The sequence below is a fragment of the Hemitrygon akajei genome, chromosome 13 (assembly GCF_048418815.1).
Source record: "Hemitrygon akajei chromosome 13, sHemAka1.3, whole genome shotgun sequence".
NCBI classification, from domain to species: domain Eukaryota; kingdom Metazoa; phylum Chordata; class Chondrichthyes; order Myliobatiformes; family Dasyatidae; genus Hemitrygon; species Hemitrygon akajei.
Window position 1 is genome coordinate 57,524,463 of NC_133136.1, and position 21,419 is coordinate 57,545,881.

Genomic DNA, 21,419 nt, shown 5'->3' on the forward strand with positions numbered 1-21,419 from the left:
TACTATTGTCTTCAAGGTCTTGCAGCTTCTGTACTACATAATCATGCAGTCAAACAGATACTGCTCATATAGAAAGTTGTTAGAATGGGGGCGGCCTCAGTCTTCTGTTGTGCCTTCTCGACTAATGAAAAGGTGTTGTGGGTCCAGATTATATCGTCCATTATATACACACCAAAAAAACTTTGTGTTTTTCACTCTCCACAGCAGAGCCATTGTTGTGCAATGGAGAGTGGTTGCTTTGCGCCTTTCTGAAGTCCACAATCATATTTTTTCTCTTGTCGACATTGAGACTTGAGATCGTTGTTCTCACACTACTTGACAAGCGCTTCTGCCTCCTTTCTATATGCGGACTCATCATTGTTGCTGATGAGACCAACTACTGTTGCACTATCAACGAACTTGATGATGCATTTTGAGCTGAATCTGACAGTTCAGTTGTGAGTCAGCAATGTGAACAGCAGCAGTCATAAATGTGAGATTATACAAATACTTGAAATCCAGAGCAGCACAATCAAAATGCTTAAGGAACTTAGTAAGTCAGGCAGAACCTATGGAAATGGAAAAAAAACAGTTGACGTTTTGGGCCAAGACCCTTCATCAGATCTGGAAAGTAAGGGGGAAGATGCCAGAATAAAAAAGGTGGAGTGAGAGAGAAGGGAGAGACAAGAGAGAAGGTTTTAGGTGAAATCGAGTTGGTGGGGGAGAGGGATGAAGTAAGAAGTTGGAAGGTGACGGAAGGAAAAGGCAAAGGCCTAGAGAAGAAGGAATCTTCTTAGATAGGAGAGGAGAGTGGGAAAAGTGAGAAAGAGATGGAGGAAGGGTACCAGGTGATAGGCAGGTGAGAAGAAAAGGCCAGAGTGGGAAATAGAAGACCAGGGAAGGGGAAGGGAAAAATCACTGGAAGGAGATTGCTTCAGGGTGGCCACCAGTAAATTGTGCTGTTTGCAGATAAAGCAAAGTGGTCTCCCTGTTTATGTCGAGTCTCACCAATGTAGAGGAGGCTGTATCAGGAGCACTGGATACAGTAGACGACCCCAACAGATTTGCAGGTGAAGTGTTGCCTCATCTGGAATGGGCAGGTGTAGCATGAATAGTAAAGGGCTGAGCACACAGCCCTCTGAGGCACTAGTGCTCAGCGTGCTGGAGTTTGAGATATTGCTACCTACTCAGACTGACTGGGTCTTTCCGTCAAAAAGTCCAAGATCTAGTTCGAGAAGGGGCTTTTGTGTCCCAACAAAGTACAGTTTACCCTCTAGCCTCTTGGGAATCATAGTGTTAAACACCAAGCTGGTGTTGATGAACAACATCCTGGTGTATGAGGCATCGTTTTCTAGGTGTGATGACATGAAATGGAGGTCCGAAGCTATGGCATCATCAGTGGACTGGTTTGAACGGTAGGTGGACTGGATGAGATCCAATGTAGCTGGAAGGTGGAATTTTCTAAACTCCATTACCAGCCACTCAAAGCACTTCATAATTCTTGAACCCAGCGTCACTGGGTGATAATCATTTCAGCCAGTTACCATCGCTATCTTGGGCATTGAAATGATGGTGGCTACCTTGAAGTTGTAGGGACAGTGGACTGTTTCAAAGAACTATTAAAGATGTCCAGTAAGACCTGTTAGCTGGGCATCATAGTCGCTCAGCACCTGACCGGGTACAGTGTTTATAAAAAGTATTCATTCCCCCCCCCCCCCCGGAAGTTCTCATGTTTTATTGTTTTACAACATTGAATCACAGTAGACTTAATTTGGCGTTTATTGACACTGATCAACAGAAAAAGTCTCTTTTGTGCCAAAATGAAAACAGATCTCTACAAATTGATCTAAATTAATTACAAATATAAAACACAAAATAGTTAGTTGCAAAAATATTCACCTCCTTTAATATGACACACCAAATCGTCATTGCTGCAGCCAAATGGTCTAAGAAGTCACATAATTAGTTAGAGGGATATCACTGTGTGCAGTCAAGGTGTTTCAATTGATTGTGGTAAAAATACACCCATATCTGGAAGGTCCAACTGCTGGTGAGTCAGTATCCTGGCAAAAACTACACCATGAAGACAAAAGAGCACTCCATGCAACTCTGCAAAAAGGTGTTGAAAAGCATGCCAGGAGATGGATGCAGGAAAAAGTCCAAGTTACTGAGTATCCCTTGGAGTACAGTTACATCACTCATCAAGAAATGGAAAGAATATGGCACAGCTGTAAATTTGCCTAGAGTAGACTGCCCTCAAAAGCTGACTAACTGTACAAGAAGGGGATGAGTGAGGGAAGCAACTAAGAGACCTATGACAAATCTGGAGGGATTACAAGCTTCAGTGGCTGAGATGGGAGGGACAGCACATACAACTGTTGCCCAGGTCCTTCACCAGGCCACAGCTTTATGGGAGAGTGGCAAAGAGAAAGCCACTGTTGGGGGGGGAAAAACTCACGTGAAATTTCGGTTGGAATTTGCCAGGAGGCATATGAGCGACAGTGAAGTCAGCTGGGGGCAGGTTCTATGGTCTGATGAAACCAAAATTGAGCTTTTTGGCCATCTGACTAAACACTGATTGGAGTAAGCTAAACACCACACATCATCAAAAACACACCATCTCTACCATGAAGCATCATGGTGTGGGGATGCTTCACTGCAGCAGGCCCTGGAAGGCTTGTGAAGGTGGAGGGTAAAATGAATGCAGCAAAATACAGGGAAATCCTGGAGGGAAACCTGATGCAGTCTGCGAGAGAACTGCGACTTGGGAGAAAATTTGTTTTCCGGCAAGACAATGACCCCAAACTACACAGTAATGCTTGAAAAACAACAAAGTTAATGTCCTGGAGTGGCCAAGTCTGAGTCCAGACCTCAATCCAATTGAGAATTTGCGGCTGGACTTGAAAAGGGTTGTTCACTTACGATCCCCATGCAATCTGACAGAGCTTGAACCGTTTTGTAAAGAAGAATGAGGAAAAATTGCAGTGCCCAGACGAGCAAAACTGTTAGAGATCTATCCACACAGACTCAAGGCTGTAATTGCTGCCAAAGAAGCATCTCTTAAGTACTTCCTTGAAGGGAGTGAATACTTAATTTTGTGTTTTATATTTGTAATTAATTTAGATCACTTTGTAGAGATCTGTTTTCGTGTCACAGTGAAACAGTCTTTTTCTGTTGATCAGTGTCAAAAAAGCCAAATTAAAGGCACTATATATTATTTGGCCCCGCAGCCTTACGTAGGTTTACCAAGGCTAGGATCCATCTTGGCTCAGTTGCTTATTTAGTTGTTTTTTTAGTTTGAAAAGGTTTATATTTGCCTCCCCCTACCATTTCAGACAGATCTCCACCATTTTCAGGTGACTTTTATTTTCCTCTACTTTTCACTCAAAACATTTCATTGTAACCTATGCAGGAAAAAAGAATTTGTATCGGGGAGAAAAAAAGCTTACCGTAGATTCCGGACTACAGAGCGCACCTGATTATTAGCCGCTGGCTCTAATTTTAGAAATAAAATCAATTTTTTAATTGTAAAGGCCGCACCGGATTTTAGGCCGCACCGCTACTTTTAAATATACATACGTATCGGTAACACAAATTACGTTGCATATACTTTTTTACTGAACAGCACGAACAACATTCCAATATCTCCTAGCGACTGGTAAAAATATATATATTGCAGCCTACCAGGAAAAGTTATTGATCGACTTTAACTTAAAAGCAGCGTTTTCGATCGGGTCTAATCGGGTCTGACGCTTGCGCAATGCGCTCGGGTCTAATCGGGTCTGACGCTTGCGCATTGCGATCGGGTCTAATCGGGTCTGACGCTTGCGCAATGCGCTCGGGTCTAATCGGGTCTGACGCTTGCGCATTGCGATCGGGTCTAATCGGGTCTGACGCTTGCGCAATGCGCTCGGGTCTAATCGGGTCTGACACGCTTGCGCAATGCGATCGGGTCTAATCGGGTCTGACGCTTGCGCAATGCGCTCGGGTCTAATCGGGTCTGACGCTTGCGCATTGCGATCGGGTCTAATCGGGTCTGACGCTTGCGCAATGCGCTCGGGTCTAATCGGGTCTGACGCTTGCGCATTGCGATCGGGTCTAATCGGGTCTGACGCTTGCGCAATGCGCTCGGGTCTAATCGGGTCTGACGCTTGCGCATTGCGATCGGGTCTAATCGGGTCTGACGCTTGCGCAATGCGCTCGGGTCTAATCGGGTCTGACGCTTGCGCATTGCGATCGGGTCTAATCGGGTCTGACGCGCTCGGGTCTTGCTTCGAGTATTTTCCATGTTGATGAGGGTGAGTACAAATGACTGATTTACAATAATTTAATTGTGAAAGTGCGCTTGATTTATCGTACAATTTCATTGGACCTCTGTGAACTACTCATCAATTTTATTGGTCTACTGTTACAAGGCAAAATGTTTACGAGGCGGCATGAAAAAAAAACCATGTATTAGCCGCTCTGGATTATAGGCCGCAGAGTTCAAAGCTGTTCAAAATGTGGGAAAAAAGTAGCGGCTTATAATCCGGAATCTACGGTAATTTAATTTTTGAAATAAACAACCATTTAAAAAGTCCAGTAATAATAGCATTACATTATTTAGCGTAAGTTGCATTAGTCTGCCACTTTTTTGGTGCAAGTGCAATGAAACTTTGATTATCCAGTATCTGTTTTTCAGAATTCCAGGTGCTAATTCCTATGCTCCTTCTGCACTAGGGCTCCTGTGCTTCTTAAATGTTACTGGGTTTATTGAATAGTTTATTATGCTACCTTGTAGTATGTTTTTAAAGGAGGGAATTAAAGATTTATTGGAGTATTAATTAGAATTACATCTGGTATTTTGAAAAATCTACTCTGGCAGAGTCTTGAGAATGCATCACTGCATCCATTAATAAAATAAAGCACCGTACTCCAAACTGCCTCCCAAGTGTCCAAACTTTTCCCCAGGATATATATTTTATTCTTGATTTTCATTTTAATCCATTGCTTATAATGTATTAGCTTAAATTAATGCATTGACATCGATAACATGGACAGAAAGGAGAAACATTGTAAATGCTATGATTTTTAAAATGACAAAATCAACATAGAACAAGAAACAATTGTAGACTAATGCTTTAACTTTATTTTCTCTTTTTCAGGGATGAACAACATCGTGATAGAGATTATTTGCTTGAACGAAGAGACTTAGCTATAGATTTCATTTTTTGCTTAGTTTTGATAGAAGTTTTAAAACAGGTAAGCTTCTGCAATGTTCTTTGTTTTCTCTGTAAAGCAAAAAATTAAATCTGGATATTTACCTGTGTTCTGTAACTCTGAGTTAATATCCACTGGATCTTAGTCATAGCAAAATTTGTAAAATAAAAAAAAAACGAAGCGATGGCTGCTTTTTGTACAAGTGGACAAAGGAACGAAGAAAGAAAATTAATGATTCACCCTGTTAACTACTTAAAAAATTAGTGACTATATTTTATAAAATATCTATTTAAGCAGTTATGCTTTTATAAAGCATTTTGTTGTTGTATCATGCAACAATAACACTATTTACATAGTCATTATTCTTTACTGAATCCAATGATTTTGCCACAAGCTTGAGTAGTCTGTTCACACCTTGCAAGTGTTTGGGTGTACTTTTTTAACAGCACGATAGATTAATGACTTAAGAGCAATGTACATTTGAAGTAAAGAATTTTGAGAGAAATGAATTTAACAGAAACAATTATTTATCAATTTATTTTTTTGTTTTAAATGTTGTTATATCCCTAGTTTTATATTCATTTGATTGGTTATTTTTCTGTCTCAGAATAGAACTAATGAGGTACTATTGAGATGGTAAATTTCATGATTTTTGTGCGGTGTAACATTCTTGGTCCTCTAAATGTAGGCAAGTTTTCAAAATGTATCTCTGTTGGCAAAATTCCTTGACATTGGACAATTACATTAAGTTAAACAAAACTCAATTTAGATGAGATGCTTGAATCTTCTGTTTGATTCTGTAATTCATCGTAGGTTACTGTGGTCAAAAGTCCCTACCTAACTTTAGCATTACTTCATCTGTCATCTTTTAACACACGTAGAATAGTCAAGCAAAATAGCAGCTACTGGAAATTTCAAATGGAAAAAAAAATGCTGAATAAACTGAACAAGTCAGGCAAGATCATCCTGAGAAAGAACTACAGACTTAAAAATATCAAAGCCTTATAACTGTTCTTGGCAATGATTTGTTGTCTATAGTTGTCTCCTTCTCTTGAAGAAAAAATGATCCTATAGTTACTTCTATGCTCATTAACAGTCCCTTATCTGGCCCATGTGGTATCTGTCACAACATCTTGACAAGCAGGTCCACTAATTGCTCGCCTTGCCTGTCCTGCCTATTTTTCCACCCAAACACTTTAGTTTGGATGTTGTTACTCTATTCTATTCACCTTATTCACAACTATCTCCTTGAGCTTTGGCAATTAAGCTTTGAGTAGAATAAGTGGGTCCTTTTTAAGCTGTCAAGTTTTAAGTAGTGGAGTGCCACAAAGGTTAGTGCTTGAATCCGAAATGTTTGCTTTCTCAATTAACAATAAATGAAAGGATCGATTAACAATAAATAAAGGGATTGAGTGCATTTTAACTGAACCTGCTGAAGTTATAAATGTAGATGTGAAAGCATCTGCAAACTGCAGAGAATCTGCAAAAGTAATTAAATGAGTTTTAAGGAAGTTAGAAATTGGCAGAATGAGTATAATGATTGGAAGTCTGATGTTATCTAAGTTGATGATCAGAACATTATGTAAATGAACATAGAATGCAGAATAAAGCTGTGAAAGAGATCGGAGTAGCTTCATGAATGAAACACTAAGACCGTACAATTACATCAAGTAGAAAAACAAATTGACTGCTTGCTTAATGGAAAGGAAGATGGATTGCAAACATACGGAAGTTTTGTTATATCAGGGCATTGGTGAAAACACCCCATGCAGTTCTGAATATACTGAATATAGTTTTGGTCTCCTTATTTAAGGAAGAATATTTGTTTATTGAATAGTTCAGAGAAGAATTACTAAATTTGAGTGTAGGATGAAATGGTTTTATAATGAAGAGTTGAGCAAGACAGGATATACACATTGGAATTTAGAAAAATAACAGGTGATTTTATTTAAATGTATAAGATCCTAAAGGAACTTGATATGGTGCTGGGAGGATGTTTCTCCTTGAGGAAAATGTAGTCTGAAGGTTAAGTTAATGGATCAGCAGCCAGAGTTCTGGAACCCAGTGTGCAGCCTGATTATTTAAATTAAAATAATAAGATAAATCTAGAATTAAGGTAGACCTCAGGAATGGTAACTGTGAAACAATTTGTCATCAGGGAAGGTAATCTGTCATCTTTCTGGCATATATATGACTTCATATCTACAGGTGGCTGACTGTTAGCTGTCACAGCGTTATAGTGATTGTATCAGTCAACCATTCTAAATACTTAAGTACATTAACTGCTACCATTCTAAGTGACATCCACATTCAGGGATTTTTAAGAAAATCACCAGTTTTGTGTGGAAATTAATAATTTTTTTGAGATGATTATGAATCTTTAGAATTCCCTGCCCTAGTGAGCTGTGGAGACTGAATCATTGAATGTATTCAGGCTTATTATAGACAGAGTTCTGAATTATGGTGAGTTAAGTGTTATGAGGAACAGTCTGAAAAATGAATTCAACCTATTATCTGCAACAAACTGGGTTGAAGTGACATATGAGCAGGAGAACAAGAACCAACCATATTTCTTCATTTCTATTTTTTCATTTGAGCTTGAATATGAGGAGACAAACTTTTGTTTGTGTGGAATTGTTTGATCTGTTTGTGACATGTTCCATCTATTGATAAGTATTTATGCATTTCTATTTTACAGTTTTGCCGTATTTTATAGGTAATTGAGATAAGTTTAGATTCGTGGTTTGATGTTGATGTTTGTATACAGGACTTGCAGATTTTGAAGGAATGTAGTTCTGGCGCTGATGGCCCATATTAGTGAAATTATTTTATTTTATTAGCTGCTAATATATGTTGTGAATTTATCCCATTAGTTGGTAAAAACCAAAGGATTATAAGGTGGTCATTTAGTACAGGCATGGATAGATGCTAATATTAGGTCAGAGTGATATCATGTAGATTTTTCCCTTGGAGAAATAGTCAAATTGCTAATCGGCTTCGTTCTGAGCATTTCGGGGCTCCAGTTCAAAAACACTACGGTAGTAGAACATTTTTCAATTATTCTTTGAGTCTTTTAAATTGCAGTTATTTTCTGTTACTGTGTTACAGTATATACTGTAACACAGAAGTGACAAATGGTGCAAAACTTTAAAGTAAGCATCTAAACTTTAATGTCTGAAATGCCAGTGTTCAGAAGAAATGATTTAAACATTTACTATTAACTTTAAGAACAACTGGCTCTTTTTGATGGGTAAAAAGGTTTTATTGTTCATTGTATCATTTTATGCTGGCATTTGGTGAAGTCTACAAGTAAAGATTGGTAAAGGATTGGAGTATCAAATAAAATACGAGGGGTGATTGATAAGTTCGTGGCCTAGGTAGGAGTCAATTTTAGAAAACCTAGGGCATTTATTTTTCCTACACTTACACACTTAGTCCAGTGGTTGTGGAGCATACAGATCCCTTCTTTGTAGAAGTCGGCATCTTGGACCTCCAGAAGTGGTCCACAGCATGGGGTGATTGATAAGTTCGTGGCCTAAGGTAGAAAGAGATGAGTTATTAACTTCAAACTTTCTGTATTTTCACTCAAAGAGTTGAACTGCACATGCATGTAACAAGAGCTGTATAATTAATCTCCTACCTTAGGCCACAAACTTGTCAATCACCCCTGCTGTGGACCACCTGGAGGTCCAAGACACTCTTGTTACATGCTCGTATTGCCTTTATTACAATGTAAAAGATAAATTTCATAATATGATGATCTGTGAATTATTTTATAGATTCCTCTACATCCAGTGCCAGATGCTTTAGTACACGAAGTTCTGAACTTGGCTTTTAAGCACTTTAAACACAGAGAAGGGTAAGCTGTGCCTTGGTCTACTTCATTTATGCCTTCAGAAATTGAAAACAAAGATATCTGTGGTTGTTTGCTGTGATGCAAAGTTTTTCCAATGTTCATGAAAGTTAAGTAAAAATATGCTAATCAACTGTTATCTAAACAACTTTTATCTAAGGCCACTATTCATTTTTTTTAAGTTAAGCTGCAACATATTGCCTTGAAACAGAAATCATGAGAGACTTCAAGTTTTCATGTAGGACGAATCAAGTTGGTAAAGTTACTCCGGTTCATATTTCTGAGACAGTTTCCCAGAACAATAAATAGTGTAACAAATCATGGTATAAACTACTTTTGGTCTTGTGTAACAAGATTGGATTGATTAGTAATTTAGTAGTAAAGGATCTTCTATGGATGAGTGGTAAAAGCTAAGGTTATATAAAAAAAATATATTACCGTAGACAAAAGAGTACATGTTTAAAAAAGATGTTTTAAGCATTGCTGTAAAGTTGCATTGTGATGCAAAAATTGAGGAGGAAAGCTTTAGATTAAAAAAAGAGAGACTTGTAATGTTGCAGAGTTTCTTCCCCCAAGCTATCAGACTCCTCAGTACCCAGAACCTGGACTGACACCTTACTGCCCTATTGTCACGTTTGTTATTTATTGTAATGCCTGCACTGTTTTGTGCACTTTATGCAGTCCTGGGTAGGTCTGTAGTCTAGTGTAGTTGTTTTATTTTTTCCTCTGTGTTGTTTTTTACATAGTTCAATCTAGTTTTTGTACTGTGTCATGTAACACCATGGTCCTGAAAAACATCGTCTCATTTTTACTGTGTACCGTACATAGCAGTTATGGTCGAAATGACAATAAAAGTGACTTGAGTTGAAATAAGAACTTTAAAAAGTTAACAAAGGATGACTAAAAGATGGCATGGAAGTGAAAATGAAATGCAACAATAAAGTAGCAAGCATACCAAGTTATTGAGATTCTAGAAGGTAAATATGGGTTCCTTAGAATTTGATAGTTGAAATTGTATTGCAGGATAAAATTGTAGATAATGCAAAAGAGCATTACAAATATTCAAAGGATTCAAAGTACATTTATTATCAAAGAATATATAAATTATACAACCTTGACATCTGTATGCTTACGGGGAGCCACAAAGCAAGAAACTGAAAAACCCAATTAACAAAAGAAAGACCGACACCCAATACGCAGAGAAAGGGAGAAAAAACACAAAATCATACAAACAATAGAAGCAAGCAACAGCATTAATACAGCATGGAACCAAGGACAAATAAGAGTGCTAAAGTTGTAGTAATTGTTATCATTACAAGAGAAGTAATGAAACAAATGAGGGTTGAAAACAGTGACTGTACATTGCTATACTGAGTGAAAACAAGAATACAGTTTAGTTGTTTGTCCCATCAGGCGTTATCCCTGACCTGCTGAATGTCTCCAGATTATTATTACTTTATTTTCAAAGATACTTTAAGGCATTCCGGTTAAGGTGGCACTGCTGGATGTGTGTGACAGCTCATTGGTAGTTTAAAAGGCAAGAAATTCAACAAAAAGATTACTAATAACACCTTTTCTGAAGTAAATTGTGTTAAACTATCACCGCAAACAATGAAGGTGAAGCGAGTTCACGGGTTGAGCTGCTATGTTGCAGAATCAATGCAGATCGAGTGAGCCATTCAGAGAGGAGAAGTCGGGAAAAGGAGTTTTTTTAAAAAAAAAATTTTTTATTAGTTTTTCAAAACATTTTACAAAATTAAAAGCCCCAAATCCCAGTGGGGAGCATTAATACAGTGCAAGATTAAGCATACAATAACAATATGCTACAAAGGAAGAGAATTTAACAAAAAAGCACCTAAATTAAAGACAAATGAGCTTAGTGTCCTCCCCAATCCCCACAACACAAGAAAAAAACAACAACAACTCCAGACCAACCACCACACAATATAGAGAGTATAAGTCAGGACAGTCAAACTCCCAGACTTTGAATACACTTAGTAACAGAGGATAATAATGCCTACTACCAGAAAAAAAAGAAAAAGGGAGCTGAAAGCAAGGGACCGAAAAGAAGAAGAAAAAAAGAAAAAAAAACCCTAGTCAAGAGGAAGGTTATGAAAGTACTCGATAAAAGGTCCCCAGACCTTATGGAACTTTAGATCCGAATTAAGAACTGAATAATGAATTTTTTCGAGGTCCAAGCAGGCCATAATGTCGTTAAGCCATCGCGCATGAGTGGGCGGGGCAACATCTCTCCATCTGAGGAGGATCAAGCGTCTCGCCAGGAGAGAGGCAAAGGATAGTATTCGGCATTTGGTCGGACCCAGACATAAATCTGTCTCGCCTCAAAAACCGAGCAGAGCAATTAAGGGGTTAGGTTCTAGGTGCTGATTCAGAATACCCGATAATGTAGTGAAGACATCTTTCCAGAATTTCTCCAAGCTAGGACAGAACCAGTACATGTGGATGAGAGAGGCCACGCCCCTCTTGCATTTATCACAAAGCGGACTAATGCCAGGGTAGAATCGAGATAGTTTAGATTTAGACATATGGGCTCTATGAACAATCTTAAACTGTAAGAGGCAATGGCGAGCACAAAGGGAGGTTGAGTTGACAGATTTGAGAACTGAGTCCCAGCTCTCCTCAGATAAGGAGATATTTAAGTCCTGCTCCCAGGCCATTTTAATTTTATCCACAGGGGCCCGTCGTAAGGCTGCTAGTTTATCTCGGATAATTGAAATTAAACCTTTACCTAGTGGATTAATGGAAAGAAATAGGTCCATAGCATTTTTCGCAGGCATTTCAGGAAAGTTAGGAATTAAAGGAGCAGTAAAGTGTCGGATTTGGAGGTATCTGAAAAAGTGAGCGTTAGGCAGGTTGAGGAAAAGGAGTTTTGATGCCTGTACAACTGACCCAGGTGCAATTAACTGGAATCCGCTACATTTAAAATTCTATGCAAATCTTTATTGTTGTTATTTTCTTTCTTTTGATATAGTTCTTTAATGTGTTTTCTCCTTCATGGGAAGTCAACATTTAATATTTAATGCTAACTTCACTTGAAAACGTGATGTTAAGCAGCTACTGCAGTCCCATTGCAGTCATTGCAGTCTACAGCACTGCTTAAGACACGTTCTTGATTTCCATTGACGTCACTTTTACTAAAGATCTTTGATGCTGCAGCTGGTCAAATTCTGTTTATTGAGAGTAGTCACTTCACCTTTCCATTAAAATTTAGCTCTTTTCTATTTGCGCCACAGATATAGTGAGATCTGCTTTTCATTGATATTGGTGAAATAGAAATTAAGCATCCGTGAGCAGAATAATAATGAACTACTTGATGGTACTTTGAACACTCCAGCAATTTGTTGATGAATAAGAACTGTCAATTGGGGCAGTCATTTGCTGAATGGATTTGTTCAACTTTTTGTATATAGGACATTCTTCAGCAATGTTTAAGGTTTTTGGATGGTTGCCAGTGTAATAACTGCATGAAACTGCTTTGGCTGAATGCACAGCCAGTTCTGGTCCATGTTTTCAGTGTTACCTCTGGGAGTTTGGCTACTCTTGACTTCATTTAGTATTTTTAACTGTTTCTTAATATGACTTGGAGTGAACTGAAATGGCCTCTGTTATAGTGGAGACCTCACGAGGAGAGTAGTATTCATTATTTGAAGAAAGTTATACACGTTTCAGTCTTCCCTTTGGTACACTCATTGAACTTGGCAATTGATATATAAAAATAATAATTCCCTCTAAACTAAGGAAACAATATGAAAATTAATTGATACTATTTTAATAGACAAATTCTTATTTAAGATTTTGACAGACCAAATAAATAGTTGGGAAATCAAGATTAGCAAATGGCTGATGCAGTTGAATGTAGAACTATGTGTAGAAATTCATATTCAGAATCAGGTTTATTATCACCAGCATGTGACGTGGTTTGTTAGCAGCAGCAGTTCAACACAATACATAATCTAGCAGAGAAAAAAAAATAAAAATAATGATAAATAAACAAGTAAATCAATTACATATATTGAATAGATTTTAAAAATGTGCAAAAACAAAAATACTGTATAGTTTTTTTTTAAAAAGTGAGGTAGTGTCCGAAGATTCAATGTCCATTAGGAATCAGATGGCAGAGGGGAAGAAGCTGTTCCTGAATCACTGAGTATGTGCCTTCAGGCTTCTGTACCTCCTACCGGATGGTAACAGAGAGAAAAAGGCATCCCCTGGGTGCTGGAGGTCCTTAATAATGGACACTGCCTTTCTGAAACACCACTCCCTGAAGGTGTCCTGGGTACTTTGTAGGTTAGTACCCAAGATGGAGCTGACTGACTAGATTTACAACCTTCTGCAGCTTCTTTTGGTCTTGTGCAGTAGCCCCTCCATACCAGACAGTGATGCAGTCTGTCAGAATGCTCTCCACAGTACAACTATAGAAGTTTTTGAGTGTATTTGTTGACATGCCAAATCTTTTCAAACTCCTAATGAAGTATAGCCACTGTCTTGCCTTCTTTATAACTACTTTGAAATGTTGGGACCAGGTTAGATCCTCAAGAGATCTTGACACCCAGGAACTTGTAGCTGCTCACTCTGTCCACTTCTGATGCCTCAATGAGGATCGGTATGTGTTCCTTTGTCTTACCCTTCATGAAGTCCACAGTCAGCTCTTTCGTCTTACTGATGTTGAGTGCCTGGTTTTTGCTATGGTACCACTCCACTAGTTGGCATATCTCACTCCTCTCGTCACCGCTTGAGTTTCTATCAGCAATGGTTGTATCGTCAGCAAATTTATAGATGGTATTTGAGTTATGCCTACCCACGCAGTTATGTGTGTACAGAGAGTAGAGCAATGGGCTAAGTACACACTCCTGAGGTGCAACAGTGTTGATCTTCCGCGAGGAGGATATGTTGTCACCAATCCAGACAGACTGTGGTCTTCCGGTTAGGAAGTTGAGGATCCAATTGCAGAGGGGGGTACAGATGCCCAGGTTCTGCAACTTCTCAATCAGGATTGTGGGAATGATGGTATTAAATGCTGAGCTATAGTTGATGAAAAGCATCCTAATGTAAGTATTTGTGTTGTCCAGGTGGTCTAAAGCCATATGGAGAGCCATTGAGATTGCGTCTGCCATTGACCTTTTGTGGAGATAGGCAAGTTGCAATGGGTCTAGGTCCTTGCTGAGGCAGGGGTTCAGTCCAGTCATAACCAATCTCTCAAAGCATTTTATCACTGTCGATGTGAGTGCTACTGGGTGATAGTCATTAAGGCAGCCCACATTATTCTTCTTTGGCACTAGTATAATTGTTACTTTTTTGAAGCAAGTGGGAACTTCTGCCTGTAGCAGTGAAAGGTTGAAAATGTCCTTGAATACTCACACTAGTTGGTTGGCACAGGTTTTCAGAGCCTTACCAGATATTCCATCGGGACCTTCTGCCTTACGAGGGTTCAATCTCTTTAAAGACAGCCTAACGTTGGCCTCTGAGATGGAGATCACAGGGTCATCAGGTGCAGCAGGGATCTTCACAGCTGTAGTTGTGTTCTCCCTTTCAAAGTGTGTTGAATTAATCTGATAGTAAAGTATCACTGCCAAGAATTAACATCTTGCAGACCCTGCCAGAGTTACCGTGCATCCGATGTCGCCTCCAACCTCGTTTGAAATTGTCTCTTCACTCTTGAAATAGCCCTCCTCAAATCTTACCTGGTTTTTTGATATAGGCTTGGGTCGCCAGACTTGAATGCCACAGGTCTAACCTTCAGCAGATGACGTACCTCCTTGTTCATCCAGGGCTTTTGGTTTGGGAATGTACTGTAAGTCTTTGTGGGCACACACTTGTCCACACAGGTTTTAATGAAGTCGGTAACAACTGCAGCATACTCATCCAGGTTCAAAGATGAATCTCTGAAGACAGTCCAGTCCACTGATTCAAAGCAGTCCTGTAGGTGCTCCTGTGCTTCCCTTGTCCATACCTTGGTCCTCACTGCTGGTGCTGCAGTTTTCAGTGACTTCGCTATACTCGAAGTAGAAGTACAGCTAGGTGATCTGACTTCCCGAAGTGAGGGCGTGGAATAGCACGGTAGGCATTCTTGATGGTGGTGTAGCAATGGTCCAGTATGTTGTTTCCTTTGGTATTGCAAGTGATCTGTTGATGGTAGTTGCTTAGTGATTTTTTTTTTTCAGATTGGCCAGGTTAAAATCTCCCAAAACGATGGTGAAGGCGCTAGGGTGTTTATTACCCAAATCATAATGGACTTATTTATCAGCTGTACATCGAAACGTACAGTGAAATGCATCACATGCTGTAAAAACCAACACATCCAAGCATATGTGGGGGCAGCCCGCAAATGTAGCCACACATTTCGACGCCAAATTAGCATGCTCATAAGATCAGCAGAACAACACAAGCAGCAGCAGGAACAACAACAAAACAAGGCAACAACAGCAAAACAAGCTGCTTTCACACTCACTCACATACAGTGGGCAGCCCTCCAACCCTAGGATAGATTTAGAAAGGAAATGTTCCTTCAACGGTGTGATTTTAAAGTGCATGAAGGGGAAGAATTATAAAGAAATTCACCCTTAATGATGATTGTTGTTAGATATCCTCTCTACCACCACCACCACCACCGCCCTGTGTAGTCAGTAATATTGCAAGGATGATTGCTTGCATGTATTATACGTTGCAGTTGCTGCATTTCACAAAGAATTAAATGTGGCATTATGTTGATACTGGAAGTGTAGAAACTGTACTGATGGTGAAGAGGGGGTTTTGGTCAATGAAATGTATTTGTCCCCAGCTGTTTAGTTATTGAATGCTGTGTTCTTGTAGATGTTCAAAAGGATTTCAATTTCTTTGTCATAATCAAAAAAAAACTATTGGTGTGTTTTTACTTCACATTTTACACAACTTGGAGCAGGATTGATTTTTATCATTGCTTAAAATTGATCCATTTGATTACAGTCTCCAGTTTCACTGTACCATGCATTTTTATTTCATCTCTGTTCTTTCACAGGTATTCAGGACCCAACACTGGGAACATGCATATTATTGCAGATTTGTATGCAGAAGTGATTGGAGTTCTTGCACAATCGAAGTAAGAATCAACATTTTTTGTTTTTTGAGCCATTACCCAAACATTAATTTTATTTCTGTCCTAGACCATTCAGAGAAATAGAAACAATAGACCTCCATACTATGATTAAATCCATATAATTAGCAAATGCATTTATAAATAGCAAAAGCATTTATATGTTCCCTTTTTACTTGTCCAGATTTGGTCTTGAGTAGTGTTTATCTGGTAATTTTTTTTACATGGAGACAATATGATTGTTCAAAGTACGTATCATCGAAGTACATATATGTCATCATATACAACCCCGAGATTCATTTTCTCAATAAATCTATAGAATAGTAAACGTAACAGAATTAATGAAAGGCCACCCAGCTAGGAAGTTCACCCAGAGTGCAGAAGGCAACAAACTGAAAATGCAAAAAGAAGAAATAATAATAATAATAAATAAATGAGCAATAATTATGGAGATCATGAGATGAAGAGTCCTCGGAGGTGAATCCATTGGTTGTGGGAACATTTCAATGATGGGACAAGTGAAGCTGAGTGAAGTTATCCCCTTTTGTTCAAGAGCCTGGTGTTTGAGGAGTAGTGACTGTTCCTGAGCCTAGTGATGTGAGTCCTGAGGCTCTTGCACCTTTTTCTGGATGGCAGCAGCAAGAAGAGAGCATGTCCTGGGTGGTGAGGGTCCCTGATGATGGATGCTGCCTTCCTGCCACACCATTTCATGTGGATGTACTCAGTGGTTGGCAGGGGTTTACCTGTGATGAACTGGGTTGTGTCCACTATGTTTTTAGCATTTTCCATTCAAGGGCATTGGTGTTTCCATACCAGGCTGTTAATATACACTCCATTACACATGTATAGAAGCTTGTCAAAATTTTAGATGTCATGCTGAATCTCCGGAAACTCCTAAGGAAGTAGAGGCGCTGCTGTGCTTTCTTCATAATAAACTTGCCATAGAACTTGTTGTTAACACCTTCGTATGGCTGTAGAGTGATCCAGATTGACCCAATTAGCCTGTCTTTCTCATCTTTCGAAGTTGAAAATGAGGATGCAAGAGAAGCAAATTGTGTCCGCAATTGACATTTTGTTCATCAGAATCAGGTTTATTATCACTGATATTTGTTGTTTTGTGGCAACAGTAAAATGCAAGGTGTAAACCTACAATAAGCTATAAAATAACTAAATCGTGCAAAATAACAAGGAAGTGTTCATGGGTTTATTGACCACTCAGAAATTTGATGGCAGAAGGGGAGTAGTTGTTCTTTATACATTGAGTGTGGGTGTTCAGGCTCCTGTGCTGCTTCCCTGGTGGTAACAACCTGAAGAGTTTATGTCCCAAATGGAGAGGGCCTTTGGTGATGGATGTGGCCTTCTTGATGCATCAGTTGTGCCCATGATGAAAATGGCTGAGTCTATAGTATTCTGCAGCCTCTTGTAATCCTGTACATTGGAGGCTCCATACCAGGCAGGGATACAATCAGTCAGAATGCTGCTCTGCCATATATCTGTAGAAATCTGCTGCTTACTGAATGCTCTCCATTTATGGACTGCATTCTAGTTGTCTGTGTTATTAGTTTCATGTGATTAGTTTCAGGGCAAATTAATTTCAGTTAAGTGACTTTCAGTCACTTTGCAGTCAAAATCTATTGTAGTGATGGAGTTTTTGGCATAGCATTGCCTTCTAGACCAAGATAAGTATTCCCATCATGTGAAAAAGCAAGCTAGCAGGAGTAAACTATGTAGTTACTACTCATGCCATAAATAAATACAGCAGGAAATGTTATATAACTTGTGATTTAACACACAAAGTTAACAGTTTTTTAATGATTATGATGTTGCTTCCTAGTGAGTTGAGGATAAACTGGGAATAATGATAAAAACTGAAAAGGAAGGGAGTGAGGATGATGATCGCAGTGTGTTTGGAGTAAATGTACAGATAGTGTGTATTGAAGCATTTTGGGAATGCTTAACACATTGGTTCATTTATTTTGTAAAGTGCATTCTAATTGATTTCAATTTATTTTAGATTTCAGGCTGTTAGAAAAAAGTTTATGACTGAGTTGAAGGAACTTCGTCATAAAGAGCAGAGTCCTCATATAGTGCAAAGCATCATCAGCCTGATTATGGGAATGAAGTTCTTCCGGGTCAAAATGTATCCAGTGGAGGACTTTGAAGCTTCCTTTCAGTTTATGCAGGTAAACTGGATTTAAAAAAAAATTTATTCCTTTTAATCAGTCTTTCTTATGCTTAAGCCTCTTGTTCAATTTTAACAGGAGAGGTTTGAGGAATCATAATGCTATGCTTCTCCCTCCATAATTGCTGCCTAACCTGCTGAGTGTTTCTAGTACTTTCTGAATTTGTTAAAGATTTCCAGAATCTGCAATTTTTTGGCTTTCCTCCTCTTTAATTTCTTGATGAGAGGATGACTTTTAATGAAGCCTTTTTGCTGTATTATTTGTTTAATTATATTGAAATTTCACTCTTTGCTTTAGAACGCTTTCCATATTTTTAATGTTGTTTTGTGAGGGATATATAAATGGTCCCTTTTCTGGACCTTTTCCTTTATGTTACATTAGATTAATTCTGCAAAAGACTTTAAATTGTAAGAAAATCTGTGGATCATTACAGACTCGCTAAGTTTCTCCAGCATTTTGTGTGTTGCTCAAGATGTGCAGCATTTGCAGAATCTCTTGTGATTAACGTTAAAAGGTCGACATGTAATGTTTCCGTACCAGTACCATATATAAGGGGTTCTTCTAGTGCTGGAAATGTGCTCCTAGATATGGTAGAGTCATTCTCATTTAAAGTATATGATCAATGTAAAGGGAAATTAAAGTGTGACTGAACCATGTGAATAAAAACTGATCAATAAAATTTTGAACCCCTGTGTTCAACATTGAACAATCATGTTGGATGCTAACCAAAATTTCTGTTAACATATTTGCATTGGTTGGAGGAAGTGGATTAGGGGAGGCAGTAGGGATATAAAGCATATTTGATGAATGGGAGATAGACATAAAATCATAGGCTTCCTTCTGATAAGCAGTCTTTATTACCAGATAATAAGTTTAATATGAATCAGAATCAGGCTTGTTATCACTTACATATGTTGTGAAATTAGCTGTTCTTATGACTGCACTGCAGCACAATACATAAAATGTAACTATTGGTTACAATAAAATACCAAAGTAAATAAGTAGTGTAAAAGGAGAGCAATATGGTGAAGTAGTGTTCATGGGTTCATAGACTGTTCAGAAATCTGATACGGAAGGGAAGAAGCTGTTCCTAAAGTGTTGAGTGTGCTTCTTCAGGCTCCCGTACCTCCTCCCTATTGGTATTAATGAAAAGTGGGTAAGTCCCAGATGGTAGAAGTCCTTAATGATGGATGCTGTCTTCTTGAGACACCACGTTTTTGAAGATGTCCTCAAGGGTGAGGAGGCTAGTACCACGAGTCTGCAACCCTCTGCAGCCTCTTTCAACTCTGTGCATTGGAGCCTCCATAACAGGGGTTAATACAACCACTCAGAATGCTCTCCAGAGTACATTGTAGAAATTTGTTTTTGGTGACATACTAAATCTCCTCAAACTCTTAATGAAATATAGCTGCTGCAATGCCATCTTTCTGATTGATTGTTAGGCCCCAGATAGATCCTTTGAGGTGTTGACACCCAGGAAATTGCTTCTGCTCATCCTTTCCACTGCTGACCTCTTTATATTCTCCTAAATTCTTCACCCTGAAGCCCACAATCAATTCTTTAACCTTACAACTAGCCCATTTGTGCCACACATGTACACCACCTTGTCACTATTTGAAATTCTGCCAAGAACGGTTGTGTCATCTTTGAATGTATAGATGGTATTTAACCATATAACAATTACAGCACGGAAACTGTCAGGACCTGGAGATTTATCCACTTTTATATTCTTTAAAAGCGCCAGTACTTCCTCTTTAATCATCATATTTTCCATCACTACCCTACTTGTTTCCCTTACCTTACACAATTCAATATGTGAGGTTATCCACTTTGGGAGTAAGAACAGGAAGGCAGATTATTATCTGAACGGTGTAGAGTTAGGTAAGGGAAAAATACAAAGAGATCTAGGAGTCCTTGTTCATCAGTCACTGAAGGTGAATGAGCAAGTGCAGCAGGCAGTGAAGAAGGCTAATGGAATGTTGGCCTTTATTACAAAGGGAATTGAGTACAAGAGCAAGGAAATCCTTTTGCATTTGTACAGGGCCCTGGTGAGACCACACCTGGAGTATTGTGTACAGTTTTGTTCTCCAGGGTTAAGGAAGGACATCCTGGCTGTAGAGGAAGTGCAGCGTAGTGTTACGTACCCCGTAACTGGGTCACTTACCAGCAAAGATAGAGAGGTCCATTGAAGTCTGATGGTACTATTTTTAAACGTTTTTATTCATAAAGAGGCACAAAAGTAAGGTTAATACAAACATTCGGATAATATACGTCGTCAATACTCAATCTAAAGCGCGGGTATAGTAATAATCATCAATAAGAAGTAGCTCTATCGTTTTGTCTAGGGGTAAAAATATTGTCCGATGGAAATATAAAAGTCTCTCAAGTTCATGCAGGCTTTAGCTTTTTGGGGACCGCTGGGTTTCACTTGTTGGAGAGAGAGAGAGAGATTTTGGTGAGAAAAGAAACTTGCCCAGTCTTTTAGGACGCAAACCGTTGAATCGAGAACGTGGGTTCTCCGTTATTAGTTCGAAGTCCTTTTCAGTGTTATCAGCCACCCGTTCCCCAGGCCAGGGGAAACGGACCACACGTGGCTTCCGAATAGCTTCCCGTTATCACGGGAGCGATGAGCGATGGTGTCTCCTTCTGGTGCGTTGCTAGGGGACTGCCCCCTGCAGCCCCTCTTTTATCTTGACTTGCAGGGTTGTAGTTGTCAATCAGGGTGGGGTGATGCAATCCCCAGCCCACATTGCCCTAGGGTGTGCACGTAGCCCAGTCCACGTTGCCCTGAGAGCTGGCACGTAGTATAGGATCGCAATCCACAAAGGTGTCTCCAAGAAACAATGGCCAAATCCGTTGCTTTGTCTGGCTGAGGATTCTCTCTCATTTCCTGGGTCCAAGACCCGAATTAATAGCGATCTTGCGATTCTCAAGAAGGAGGGGGCTGGGATCATAACAGTAGATTCACGAGGTTAATTCCTGGGATGTCCGGACTGTCTTACGCAGAGAGGTTAGAGAGACTGGGCTTGTACACGCTGGAATTGAGGAGATTGAGAGGGGATCTGATTGCAACATATAAGATTATTAAGGGACTGGACAAGATAGAGGCAGGAAA

At 39.2% G+C, this 21,419-nt stretch overlaps 1 protein-coding gene across 10 annotated transcripts in view; it reads left to right on the forward strand.

The window, feature by feature from the left end:
- fryl (furry homolog, like) overlaps positions 1–21,419 on the forward strand; it is a 333,936-nt gene that overhangs the window by 135,156 nt on the left and 177,361 nt on the right. For all 10 annotated transcript variants that reach the window (XM_073064691.1, XM_073064693.1, XM_073064685.1 and 7 more), the window contains 4 exons: positions 5,124–5,220; positions 8,958–9,037; positions 16,047–16,127; positions 18,136–18,304. In XM_073064691.1, the coding sequence (XP_072920792.1) occupies positions 5,124–5,220; positions 8,958–9,037; positions 16,047–16,127; positions 18,136–18,304 (427 nt within the window). The remainder of the gene's footprint in view (positions 1–5,123; positions 5,221–8,957; positions 9,038–16,046; positions 16,128–18,135; positions 18,305–21,419) is intronic.